The following is a 13,991-nucleotide window of genomic DNA, read 5'->3' as shown; positions in this document are numbered from 1 at the left end:
TACCAACCTGTGTTGCTGGGCACAGGGGAGGGCGTGAGCAGGTGGGCGTGGCCGTTGGGCAGTCCGGCGTTCCCCAGGGAGGACATGAGGGGGAGGGTCATAGGGGTGTGCATCATCGGGCGTTGGCCGGGGACGGGGGTGGTGCATGAGGGGGAGATGGTGCACCGGGACGGGGGTTAGGATGGACATGGAGGGCATGGAGGGCACGAGGAGGGAGAGGTTTGGCATGGAGCCCATCCCTGGAGGGAGGGAAGGAGGGAAGGGAGGAGGGAGGGAGGGAGGAAGGAAGGGAGGAGTGAGGAGGGAAGGAAGGGAGGGAGGGAGGGAGGAGGGAGGAGGGAGGGAGGAGGGAAGGGAGGGAGGAAGGAAGGGAGGAGTGAGGAGGGAAGGGAGGGAGGGAGGGAGGGAGGGAAGGGAGGGAGGGAGGGAGGGAAGGAGGGAAGGAAGGAAGGAAGGGAGGAGGGAAGGAGGAAGGAAGGGAGGAGTGAGGAGGGAAGGAAGGGAGGGAGGGAGGGAGGACGGAAGGAGGGAGGAAGGGAGGTAGGGAGGGAGGGAGGAGTAGAAGGAGGAAAGGGGGATAAAGAAGGAAAGGGGGATGTAGAAGGAAAGCAGGGAGGGGGTGAAGGAGGAAGGGAGGTGGGAAGGAGGAGAGTGGGGGGAGGCGGGAGGGAGGGAGAGAAGGAGGAAGAGAGGGAGGGAGGGAGAAGGAGGGAAGGAAGGGGAAAAGAGAGAGGGGAATAGACAGTGGTAGTGTGTTATAGTGTTACGGTATGAATGAAGTCATTACAAAATGAACATAAAAATCAGCTAACAAATCCTTTCTTTAGAAGTGTTTAATCATCGCTGTTAGTCAACAAGTCCTAAAACACAGAATATCGAGACGGATGCCGTGAGGGGGTTGGGTCGCGAGACGGGAGTTTCCTTTCCCCCGCCGTGATATCTCTCGTCGTCACTCACCGAAGCGCGACGATGACGTCATGATGGAGGCGGGGTTGGCCGCTGGGGACTGCTTCATGACTATTGGCAGAGAGGTGGGGAGGCCCCGCCCCTGAAGCTTCAGTTTAATGAGCTTCATGGCAATGGAGAACTCGAGTCTATCCATCTTCCCATCGCAGTCCAAGTCAGCCAGGGCCCTGGAATGTGGGAAAGTAATGCATGACTATATTATATTTTTCATGTAATGTTATATTCTGACAGGGCCTTTTGGTCTCCAAAAGGGGTCGCTTGTTGTCTATACGTGGGGGCAATCTAGTTTCTCTAACTTTTGAGGGAAGAACATTTAAAGTACCAGAAAACAACGCTTTGTAAAGCAGGTTATATGTACACAATAACGCATGTCAAGTCATGATGTCAAGTCAAGTTGTGCGATTGAGAGAGAAAGATCGCCTATCTAACATGACATCTAAATTTGAAAATTTAAAATTTAAAACGTACAAACATTCATGTTTCATGAAAACAGAAGACTTGATCCGCCACATATTTTGGGTCACCAGGAAGTTTATCTAAGATTTACGAGGCACGGCCACAAACGGCTGTTTCACCAAATTTAGCTTTTCTTTAACCTCCCAAGGGATTAGAGTGTGGACAGGCATGATCCATTATACATTATGTAATGTTTCAAACTAGGGCGGTAGCAGGCTTCCTGGTTTATAGCGGGTGACGCGCTCTAACAAGGTGTGTTTATACTCAGAACCCCACACACATCTACATCCTGACGTCAAGAGGCTAGGGCACTGCTCCAAAACGTAAGGGCACACACACACACACACACACGCACAAGCGCATGCACACACGACACACACACACACACACACACACACACACACACACACACACACACACACACACACACACACACACACACACACACACACACACACACACACACACACACACACACACACAACTGGGCTGGAAGCCGGGCAGTCTACACAGGAAGTGAGATCTGCACAGGAAGTCTAACATCATCAAAAGAAGAGAGTCTCATTGGCTCCTCTAGGGGCGAAACTCCCCTAGTGGGCGAACATGGCCGGGGCGAACCCAATGACCCGCTTGTTTTGTTTTTTCTCTTCCTCAAACAATAGATGTTTGTACTGAAGACTCAACAGAACATTACACCATGACACCAGCTCCTCACCAGATCTCTGCCAGAACAGGAGGAGGCAGACCGGACTGGAGGAAGAACTTCCTGGCTTGTTCTCCTGCAAACAAACAAACCAACATAGTAAACAAGAACAAAAGTAAGAAATATGCTGCAACAAGTTCTGTTTGTCCGAGCAATGGAACATGATTCTGCCTTATTATTTCTAAATATGAATACATTTTGAAAGTCTATTTTGATTTTTAAGTGACACACTATTATCTTCTTTTTTTTATTTGTATCATTGTTCCATATTTCTGCTGCAATACCCCCAATGTTCGGTCTGCGAGTAACAATGACAATTTCAAAAATAATAATAAATCAAAAGTAAATCTTATCAAGCGTAGATGCAAGAAGGAAACAGGAAAAAACGATCTGGGTGGAACTGGGATTCGACCCCACGACCTACCCGAGACATGTCCCAGGGCGGGAGCCAGAGAGTCGAACTGTTTGTCATGTTTGCCCCTCTCCTCCGGAGTGATGGCCCACACACTGGCTGCACCTGGAGCACAAGGAGAAAGACCAGAGGAGGTGGTAGGGAGAGGTAGAGGGATTGATAGAGAGAGGTAGAGGAACCATAGGGAGAGAGAGGTAGAGGGATTGATAGAGAGAGGTAGAGGAACCATAGGGAGAGAGAGGTAGAGGGATTGATAGAGAGAGGTAGAGGAACCATAGGGAGAGAGAGATAGAGGAACCATAGGGAGAGAGAGGTAGAGGAACCATAGGGAGAGAGAGGTAGAGGAACCATAGGGAGAGAGAGGTAGAGGAACCATAGGGAGAGAGAGGTAGAGGGATTGATAGAGAGAGGTAGAGGGACCATAGGGAGAGAGAGGTAGAGGGATTGATAGAGAGAGGTAGAGGAACCATAGGGAGAGAGAGGTAGAGGGACCATAGGGAGAGAGAGGTAGAGGGATTGATAGAGAGAGGTAGAGGGACCATAGGGAGAGAGAGGTAGAGGGATTGATAGAGAGAGGTAGAGGAACCATAGGGAGAGAGAGGTAGAGGAACCATAGGGAGAGAGAGGTAGAGGGACCATAGGGAGAGAGAGGTAGAGGGATTGATAGAGAGAGGTAGAGGAACCATAGGGAGAGAGAGAGGTATATGAGTGGGAATGAGAGAGAGGTAGAGGGAGAGACACAGAGACACAGCAGAGAGAGATTACATTAAAACAAAAATAATGCAATGACCTCAAAGTCCCTGGACGCTAATGGTGCATCAACTATAATTCTGTACTTCCTTTGCCCTCTTCCAAATAGCCCGCATAATTCCCCTCCCTAATGAATCATCGCTCATATCAAACGACTCAGAACCTCGTCTCCCGCCGCTATTATTCATGTGAAGAAACCCTCCATTCCTCTTCCATCCCTCCTTTAACACAGAACCCTCTACCCCGTCAGCTGGGGGTGAGAGGGTGCTGAATTAAATATGCACTGCGAGAAGTAGATCACTCTCGGAGCCAGTTCTCCATCAACTCAAGGTTAGCCTCGGTTTTTGGATCCACTGGAGACTGAACCGACAACTGTTGGCTTATAAATGAAAGACAGAAAAAATGATAACCAACAAAACCAACCATCCTTCCCATCCCCGTTTTGCAGACCTTGCTCCGAGCCCTGAGAACACTCTGGATGTCAGACCTCCCCTGTCTTGATTCAATTTTTCATTCAAGGTTTTCATTCAAGCACAGGGTACCCAATGTGCAGTGTGAGCACGCTGGGAATGGAGTTGCCAACAGGTGATGGATTCAGCCGAGTGCAGTGGTGGAAGAGCCGGTTAACAGGCGCTGACAGTTTAAATGGGGCGGCCGAGCGCAGCGTTTGATCGAGGAGTCTTTAGACAGCCTCGTCCGCACCGGATCCACCGCCTTCACAGATCCGCACGGACACACCGAAGTGAACACAACGGAGTGTGGCGGGCGGCTGTCTTGAGAGTGAAGCGTTTTGCATCGTACTCGCTCGGTGTGACCTAAGACAAACGTTGGACCCAAACACAGGAGCTTAAGTCTATGCAAGACTTTTCCCTTCATGAGTGCGAACGCACTCCTCCACTCTCCCACGTACACAACGGCTATCCGACGGGCGCAGTCGACGGCAACGCGGGTTACCATAACAACGCTCTCTGGTCCAGATCCCGGAAAACTTTTCCCAAAAATAACCCTCCTATTACAAGATAATAGTTGACATAGCTCAGAAAAGTGAGGAAAAGGACAGGGAAGAGGAAACGTCAGAGTGAAATCTCTTACTATACCAATACACTGACCAAAGTGAAACAAATTGACAGTTGGAGAACAAATTCAAGACAGTGTCAGAAGGACTTGCTGGGGCCGGTTTGAGGTTTGGACTCTGTGACTCTCTTGGTGAACCAGTGCTCGTATCCAGGCTGTAATTTATTCACCCTGTACAGGAAATACCACTCTACCCAAGAGGAAACACCCCGACTGATGCCTTGAATACCCGAGCAGTCCACTCTGCTGACCACACACATTCTCACACTAGCGCATGCAGACCATGCGCGTGCACGCACGCACGCACGCACACACACACGCACACGCACACACACATAAATGGACATTATTAAGGAGAGTATTGGATATTGTATATTTGGAATAAGTCAGCAACAGAGGTTGTTCACCTGAGAGAGGTGTGCATTTGTTGGCAAACAAAACCGTGACCATCTACTGGGGAGTTGGGTTCAACAGCTCAACCAAGGTCCCATCCTCCAACCCTCATCACGACGGCAACAACACCTGTCCCAGGATACACCATCTCCCCTGACGATGGTGGGGGCTAGCTAACTCCCAGCTAGCTACCTGACCTAGTTTCCGGCGGAGTCAGCAAAAACCAAACACCCAGGAAGGTGGGGAGGGGGGGAAGGGTCTATAATTAATCTCACGGAACGGAGTGAATTGAAACTCCCATTGTCCCTTTGATTTTAGTTTTCATGGGTCTCGTTTTGAAGTGACGGTCATTGAGCCAGAAGCGCTATTGAGCACAGTACCGATGGGACCGATGGCATACAGTACAGCCGCACACATATAGCCGACTACACACAGGCCTATATATCCGGTAGCATGATAGCATGATATACTGTATATGCGTCCATGGGATAGATTAAGGCTGGCGGCTTTCACAAGAACAACGGCAAAGGCTAGAGTAGTTCAGGGTGTCTAGATGGGGAAAATATGTCAAAAGATGATTAAAGCCGGGAAGAAGAGCTGACAGGTTCAATACTTATACTCGGGGAGACAAGACATATGGGGGTCACAGTGTTTGACTCCACGACAGGAGCTGCTGGAGTTGGAACCAATACAAAGGTCAGCAGCAGTAAGGCTTGAGCAGGACCCCAACCCGATAACTAATGACTAAAAATATATATTTTGGATGAAAGCCAAAATAGTACAACACCAATGAATGCAAAAATAAAAATAAAAATAATAATAATAATAATAATAATTATATATATATATATATATTGTGACACGGGGAAGCCGGTGAGTCTGTGTTCCATGCCTCATTAAGAGGGAGAACGAGAGAACGAATGGAACAGATATTCTGCATCTTTCTGGGAAGAGAAGAATATGATAACGCAACGCTGTGAAACAAACATAATCACAAAAAGGTATTACAGGGAGATTGATGTTTAGTTTATTCCAGCAGCAAGGCGAATAACACTAGCTGCCTACATTCATTTTTCACATTAGCACAAACCCAATGTAATAGGACCCATGCTAATATAATTGCTCACATGGCCAGTGAAGAAGGAAATCCCTCAGCCGAAACCAAAAGGGGTTTTATAGTTTTAATCGCAGACACAGAGTCAACAGACAGACGGGAATGATAAAGTCGGTCCCCCACACTACTGTAAATAGATTTCCACCACCCAAAAAAAAAAGTGTAGGGAATATTTGTCAGGTTGTCTGCTCAGCCACTAGCTCTCTTCAGGGAGAGTTCCAGTCTGCTTTATCTCTTCTCTAGCGGGTTCCGGTTGTCAAAGTGTTACACCGTGCTGATCCACCTCAATTGTGGATACAATGTCTCGCAGGACAGAAAAGAACCCGCCATGCAGCTCCCAGCCCTGTGACTACCGGGGCTTTGATCACGCGCACACGCGAGGGGGACAATGACCCAGGGACGCGGACAGAAGCGCGCCGCAGTGATTAATGTTGGGGCGATATCCGCTTGCAAAACAAAATAGCTTGTTGGAAAAACGAGGCAGATTTCTTTCCAGTTGGTCTTGCTCTAAAGACTGGATATTACTCAGTATTTCTCACCGTTAGATCACTATGATATTCAATATAGTATTGTGTCTGAGACAATGGGGGAACAACTATGGGTGACACATTGCCCAATGTGCACTCCTTAAAACGTAACGAATAATCGGAAATGGCGCCCATTTCAATGAGCTATCATCAAACTGAATTCCCAGTGGTTAGTAGGAGATCAGAGGCAAAACCATTGAATTGTGTCTGTGAAGCAATGTTTCTCTCTCGAACGAATAGGCTTTGTCTCTTAAATGTTATAATTGGCTAATGGCCTAATATACAACAAAATACAATAAGTGTGTTGTGTGTGTCACACAAACACCTCTCGATCCCTTATACCGTACAGGTGGTCACGCCAAGTCCTCCGAAGTGGAAAGCGTATCCCCGCCCTGTAATTATTTACATATCAAACGCTCCAGCCCGCTAAGACAAGGTGGCCGCGCTTCAGACGGGTTTATTTCAGCCCTCTTCCTCCGGGGCCTCCACACAACACATGCCCCCCCCCCCCCCCCCTCCTTCCCCTTAATACCGATAGACTCCGGTGTGCACAGGGCCCTGTGTATTTAAGCCCACAAACGGATCCTTAACAAAACCTCGTTTACTCTGGCTGCTGCAGAATCCTGCGCTTCGGCCTGGCGGCGGCGGAGGAGGTGGTTAACTCCGCCATGATGCACTCCGGTCTTTACAATTGTTTTCAGGTTCACAAACAGCATGAATACACAACGAGCTGTGGGGCGCCACAACCCCCCACCCATACGCTGAATGGACATTATACGGCTTTTGCCCACCACAGTGCATCCCGTACTACTTCCCAAGTGGAGCAGATACACCGTGCCAGGCTAGGTGCGTGCAAGAAGGTCTACTCCTTAGCAATAGCACACATCATGTGTCGTGTCCATTTATGTGCGTTAATGTGTAATCAACGCACCTGTGCATTCACAAGCACGACTGGCGGCTTTCTCCAAGGAGGGCTTGAATAGGCTGTGCGATAGCTACTGTTCTCTCATCAAAAGCCAACAGACAAGGGGATTAACTCAAGTGCACAAACACACGCGCCCACAATTGAAGAAGTGTCTGCATCGGCCTTGCAGAAGGACAAACAAGACAGATCACACGGGATTGGTGCAGCTGCGTGCACATGTGCACACGTGCACACGTGCACACACACACACACACACACACACACACGCAGTTGAACCACAATTTCCAGTGGCCTTGGAATGCTTCCTTTGCACAAGATCAATGTTTCATTAACAGGTCCCCCCCCCCCCCCCCCCCCACATACACACACAGAGCAAGGAAACAGTGGTTTCTTCGGTACGCTGCAGATCTCACCGCTGGGCGACCACACACACACACACACACAGGCCGACAATTTCTTTTTTCGTACTAACTTTCTCCAGCTGTCAATTCTTCCACTTTTTAGGTTCTCTCTAAAGAGCAAGGCACCAGAACCACCGTGTCAGCAGGTTAAGGAACACCTGACACACACACACACTGTCTTTCTCACACACACACACACACACACACACACAAGCACACGCACGCACACACAAGCACACTGTCTCAAAGACACACACAGTCTCGCCCTCTCCGACACAAAGACACACACGCAGTGTCTCTCTCTCACACAGAAACACACACAGTGTCTGTCTCTCTCACACAGACACACACACACACACACACACACACACACACACACACACACACACACACACACACACACACACACACACACACACACAGAGCAGTGTTCTTACCATTCATGGCTGCAGGTGGAGGGCTTGGGCAGAGGACGGTCCCCTAGTCAGCTGGCGACCAATCAGACATCTGCAGAGAGGGGGGTGGAGAGAGGGAGGGGGGGAGAGAGGGAGGGGGGGGGGGGGAGAGAGAGGTGGAGAGAGGGAGTGAGGGAGTGTGCGCCCCAGTGGAAACAGAGAGTATGATTGTACACACGAATCAAGTGGTGGGAGCAGTGTGTGTGTGTGTACGCGTGCGTGCGTGAGTGCGCGTGCGTGTGTGTCTGTACGCGTGTGTCATTGGCTACGGGTGAGGGCAAATGAGAATGGAGCGGTAATAAAATGAGTGAGAGCGAGGGTTAAAAAAAGAAAGATCACCGCCTCACCCTCTAATGACAACACACCGAGGACACAGTGAGAGGCTTATAGCTCAGGGAGGGAGAGACTCAGAGAGACAGCGAGCGAGAGAGATAGCGGGAGAGAGATGGAGGGAGACATTTAGGATGGGGCGGGTGGTGAGGGGATTACAATCCCAGCATGCAGACTTTAGATAAGGCAGGTTTTTAGTACACATCCATAATAAGCCACTGCTGAACTCTAATTTCTTTGTTTTGGTCCCGTTGTGGTATTACAGGCACAAGTACAAACATGTGCTCTTTCCTCAATATGGTACTGGGAAATGGAAAGATAGTTACAGAGCACAATTATACAAGTGAAGGGGCAAAACGCCTGAATGAACGCACACACACGCGCACACAGATGCTCTGACACACACTCTGGATTTGTAATATCACCAAAGCCACTCACATAAACAAAGTGCCCAAATATCTCACAATATTAACACTTTGAAAAAGCTGAAAAGAGAAACACTGTACAACAATTGTATGTGCTCACGAGGTAGCGAGAAACATAAAGTCCCCCCTACCTCACTCTCACATTTTACAAGTCCCAAATTGATCCTAATTTGCATGTGATTAAACACAATCAGAATCTGAAGACACACCTGGTCCTTGGAATGACTGCGTAGAATTTCAGCGATAGACCATCACCCCCCCCCCCCCCCCCCCTTCCAGAAGAGGAAAACACAGGGGGGATGAATCGGAAGCAGAGCATGCAATACATTTAGTTGAAGCAGAGAATTTGAATGTGCAATGGTTTGTACAACCCCTGCATGTTTGTTACAATTTAAGTTTCAGCATTTCGCCAGACGTAGAAACATAAGCACCCATACAGTGAAACTCCAGCTCATCCATCATTCATTTTATTGCATACTTGCAGACTGTTCCCTGTGTTAATTACATCATTTTGTCTTTCATGTGTTTGCCCTTTGGCTTCTCATATTCCAGACTTCATTATCTGTTTTGCAACGTTAAGCATCGTATCCCCTTCGTCTATCTAAGTATGCATCGCAGTATCTCTCTGACTTTATTGACATAAGTATGCATCATGTACCTTTGTCCACTTACTGTTATAGCGTAACTGATACTGATCATGTGTCCGCATCCGCTACAAATGACAACACTGGAGAGCGATGTGTGCGCATGGAGGATACCGCGTGTTAGCGGGTAACAAGGAAACATTTCATATTTCACCCACGACTGGAATGTTACGCCAGAAAATGGGACCACTCTACAGTAACACAGCCGAGACACAAGGCCAATAGAAAGAAGTGGATTCCAAATCTATCACACTGTTACTCGCAACGAATCTCGGAGCTGTCAATCTTCCCTTCTTCACTTCTCCACCAGCCCTCTGTTCATTTATCAGACTGCCTTTATATCATCCAATCATTTCTCCAATCCCCTCCCACAGAGCCCCAGTCATCGCCCCATTGTTCCGATTCTCAGACAGGAGCTCAACCTCACCACGCTCGCGCGACAGAGACCACGCACAGACAGAGGCCCTGGCTCTGTGGTGCGGTCCATTCAATCTCCACCCTGCTGCTCCAGATCACTGCTTCAGAGACCCCCCCACGCCCCCACCCACCACAGCCACTCAATCCCTTTCCTCACCTGAACCCCCCACAGCCAATCTTTAATTTGTTCAACCTCCTCCTCATGTGCACTAGCCCTATCAGTGTTTTATTTTTTATACATATCTATGCAGTGTTCTGATGCTACTTCTGGAGCTCAAGGCTTTCTCCTTCCCCTTCAGTTCTCGTTGCACGATTGCTTTATCATTGGACAGCCTTATGTGCCTCCCTGCCTGTTTCTTGGTCCCTCTAGCTCCCTCTCATCTCATTGGATTCCTTGGAGTCAAAGTGAGACTGTTGTTTGATAAATCATTCTGTGCACATTCCGACACTGCCAATTACTTAACAGCAATGAACGTCTCCCCGGAGCACTTGCGTGTTTGCGTGCGTTTGTGCGTGCCTGTAGCTTTTTGTGATAACAATGCGCACGCACACACAAACACACACATGTACACACAAATAAGTGACAGACATCCACATAGCCAAACGATTGTGACATCCAAAGACCACAACCGTGCAAAAACAAAGCCGCAAACTATTTCGGCATGCATAGTCTCAAACCCGTGGGAACTAGCATGTTTGAGTGACCATAGAGTAAATAATTAGCATTGGGGCAGATAAGCAGAACAAAATAGAACATCTATTATTGACATGAACTTAACATTGTGATGAACATATATAGTCGTATTCACTTGAGGTCAACTTTGAATGTTCTAGCAGGAAGATGTAAGCGAGTCATTGGTTGACTAGAAAGATTAAATTGCCCCCTGGAGCAAAGGGAGGAATTTGTTATCATGATAATGAGGTTTTCTTTGTATCTTTCTCTAAACATTCATGAACACAAGTTGGAAGATCAAACTGAGGTTAATCATATTATGTTTATCATAAACAATCTACTTTTATTAACAATTGCATTCATCGACAACAATTTTCATTAGCGACGACTTTCATCATCATTAGCTTTGATCAGCAAAAGCGAATTACAATGCGAAAATGTCTTCATTTTGATTCCCGGAGGAGCCAAAAAACATAATAGCATAATAAACACTTTTGCCACATGGCTGGCGAAAGAGATCCGTGAAAGTTTGTGTGTGTGTGTGTGTGTGTGTGTGTGTGTGTGTGTGTGTGTGTGTGTGCGTGTGCGCGCACGTGTGTGTTTGTGTACACACATACTAAGTAAACATTTACAGCCTTTCTGCACCATCCTTTCTCTCCAAAGCCACATAATCACTTTTGCAGCCTAACAGTGTGAGTGTGTATTTAGGCGTCGTTACTAGCACCTGCTGTTGGTTACACTGAGATGGTTGACTGTGATCCACCAGGAGGGATCCTGGATTGGACAGCACAATAGACTGAGGGTGAACACGTCCTGTCATGCTCTATTTTCCCCTCCCGTCGGTCTTCACACCTCCAAGCCCCAACCACTTATCCGTCCTTACAGGCGGCTGGTCACTAGCCAATAACACGCATGTAGGTCAGGATTTTATCCAATGGGAAGCCATGATAAGCACTTGGATAAGCATGGTTAGCAAAACGACAAGGTGCAAAAAGAGGTCAACCCGTGTTATCTGACCCCTTTCTGCAACCTCTCCTGTTGCAAATTTGGTCTGGTGGCTTTTTTGGTCTGGTGGCTTTTTTTTTTTTTGCTACACACAGACACTAGTCAATATTGACTTTAGGATATGGGGCTATAGGATATAGGATAGGATGTAGGGCTTTAAAGTCCACATACATCATCCTGATTAGGATCGTATGGCCGGCTGGATGAATGGTTGAATGGAGAATCCCTAACGAGAGACTGGGACGTTCCCCCTTGAGTTGCGGCATGCGTTTGACACGGTTTGACACGTTTGACCAGCCACGATGACCCATGAATGAGAACCCCTTGGGTTGTTCATCCCGTCACACCTCGGTGAGAGGTAACGATAACTCACGCGCACGTTGCAATAAAAAAAACGAAAGTCGACACTCACTCACTTAGGGAAAGGGGAAAGGATGGGCGTTGTGAGAGAACAAAGTAAACAAGAGGGAGGACACGGTCTCTGGCTCCGGTGACAGTGCACCCACATGACACGTGACATGACCATCAAACACCCAGTGGGTTCCCACTCTGAATGCTGAGTGACCACCTGGGGGAGCCTCACTGGGATCAATGGGAAATGTATGTGGAATACGTGTGTGTGTGAGTGTGGTCGTGTGTGTGTGTGTGTGTGTGTGTCCTCTCTTAAACAGAGGAACACCCTGTTCTAGACGAGACACGGCCCAGGAAGCTTCAGAGTCAGAGCAGAAAGAAGCTTCTGTGTGTGTGTGTGTGTGTGTATGTGGGTTTTTCTTTGTTGTTCTGCGCGCACACGCGCACACACACACACACACACAAACACAGCGTTGTGTTGCAGGTGAGCATTGAGAACACTGTATCCTCCAAGAAGGAAGTAGCATCCTTTTGATACATTTCTGGGTCAACACCAGGAAGAGTTCACACATGTGAACCCCCCCCCCCCCCCCTCCCAACCCTAAACCCTTCTTCGACTAAACTGGATAGCTACTGGTCAAATGGACCCCTAGAGATAGTAGTCGCCTTCTAGTGGTCAATAATATACATGTATAACTTAACAGAAGCAAAGGGGTTAATAACAGGGTTAATAACACCCAGGTCAGGAGATCTGTCGACTCACAACAGAATCGTGTGTGTGTGTGTGTGTGTGTGTGTGTGTGTGTGTGTGTGTGTGTGTGTGTGTGTGTGTGTGTGTGTGTGTGTGTGTGTGTGTGTGTGTGTGTGTGTGTGTGTGTGTGTGTGTGTGTGTGTGTGTGTGTGTGTGAATGTTTAGTTTTTGGCAGGTGAGTGAACACTGGGCCTATCTGGGACAGAGCCAGATGTCATTGAGCTGCAGTTAGACTGACTTTGCCCCTTTAGCAATACCTCTTCTCTGCATAACGTAGACACAACGCACGTTCACCTGCGACTGCGAGCGCTTGTCCTAAACTGCGTTTGAAATTGACCTTCCTATTTGGACCTTGTTTTGACAAGTTAAATTCCACAATACAACATGAAAATCTATTAATACAAGCCCCCTAAATAATAGTAGCATGCAATCGATTCTAGCCTCTGATACAGTCTTAACACCTCTACAAAGAATTGGTTTTAGGAACTGCTGTTTAATGGCATTACTATACTCATAAAGTGTAATTAATTACGGTCATCCTATTTTATCGTTCTATTTACTCAACCGTGCAGGCTTTGTCTTTCAGTGGGCAATTCTCAGGTAAGAAAGGTAAAAGCATACGGCAAAAAAAAAATCCTAGTTGTTTTTGGTGTAACATCAAACATCAAAAAGCAAGCTTCATAAAGTCAAGGACGTAATATCACGCACAATCTCTCTCACGTGTCGTAAACTGTAGCGTAGCAATTAAACCTTATCATGATTACTCTATCTCCCGGTACACCAGCAGGCTGCTTTCCGTCTGCTTCTCAAGTAACACCCCATCAAATGTCATGGGCTACCCACTACGGACAAAGGATAACCGCAATGTAACGCACAATTCTACCCAACGTCGATTACGTATTTCCCCCTCTTTCATCATAAGTAATAAGAAGAATAGCAGTCATTTACCTGTTGGAGTAAAAAAAAAAGGCGGCGACTGTGTGATCGTACAACCAGGGCTGACGTTGTGTCCTCCGGAGTGGGAGGGGCCAGCGGTGCCGTGGCTCTCCTGCGCGGGGCGTGCGGGAAATGGGAAATGGGCGTCAGTCTGTTGGATCGATATGAATCCACACGGCGATCAGCGTACGTAGTACAACGCTCTTACAGACGCACACAACTGACCAGGTGTTAAACGTAATGAGCACTGTTCCTGTCAGAGAATATAATTTTATTCAGACCG

General features: G+C 47.8%; 1 protein-coding gene across 1 annotated transcript in view; it reads right to left on the bottom strand.

Annotated features, from left to right (window-relative positions):
* The window catches only part of LOC132450018 (intersectin-2-like), a 42,759-nt gene extending 28,936 nt beyond the window's left edge, over window positions 1-13,823 (bottom strand). The window contains 7 exon segments of the mRNA XM_060041970.1: window positions 8-161; window positions 163-239; window positions 958-1,133; window positions 2,138-2,201; window positions 2,550-2,642; window positions 8,159-8,228; window positions 13,721-13,823. Of these exon segments, the coding sequence (XP_059897953.1) occupies window positions 8-161; window positions 163-239; window positions 958-1,133; window positions 2,138-2,201; window positions 2,550-2,642; window positions 8,159-8,165 (571 nt within the window). The 5' untranslated portion in view covers window positions 8,166-8,228; window positions 13,721-13,823.
* Between the last annotated feature and the right edge of the window lie 168 nt (window positions 13,824-13,991).

This window comes from Gadus macrocephalus, chromosome 21 (genome assembly GCF_031168955.1).
Source record: "Gadus macrocephalus chromosome 21, ASM3116895v1".
NCBI lineage: Eukaryota > Metazoa > Chordata > Actinopteri > Gadiformes > Gadidae > Gadus > Gadus macrocephalus.
This window is presented reverse-complemented; position numbering and strand designations above follow the sequence as displayed.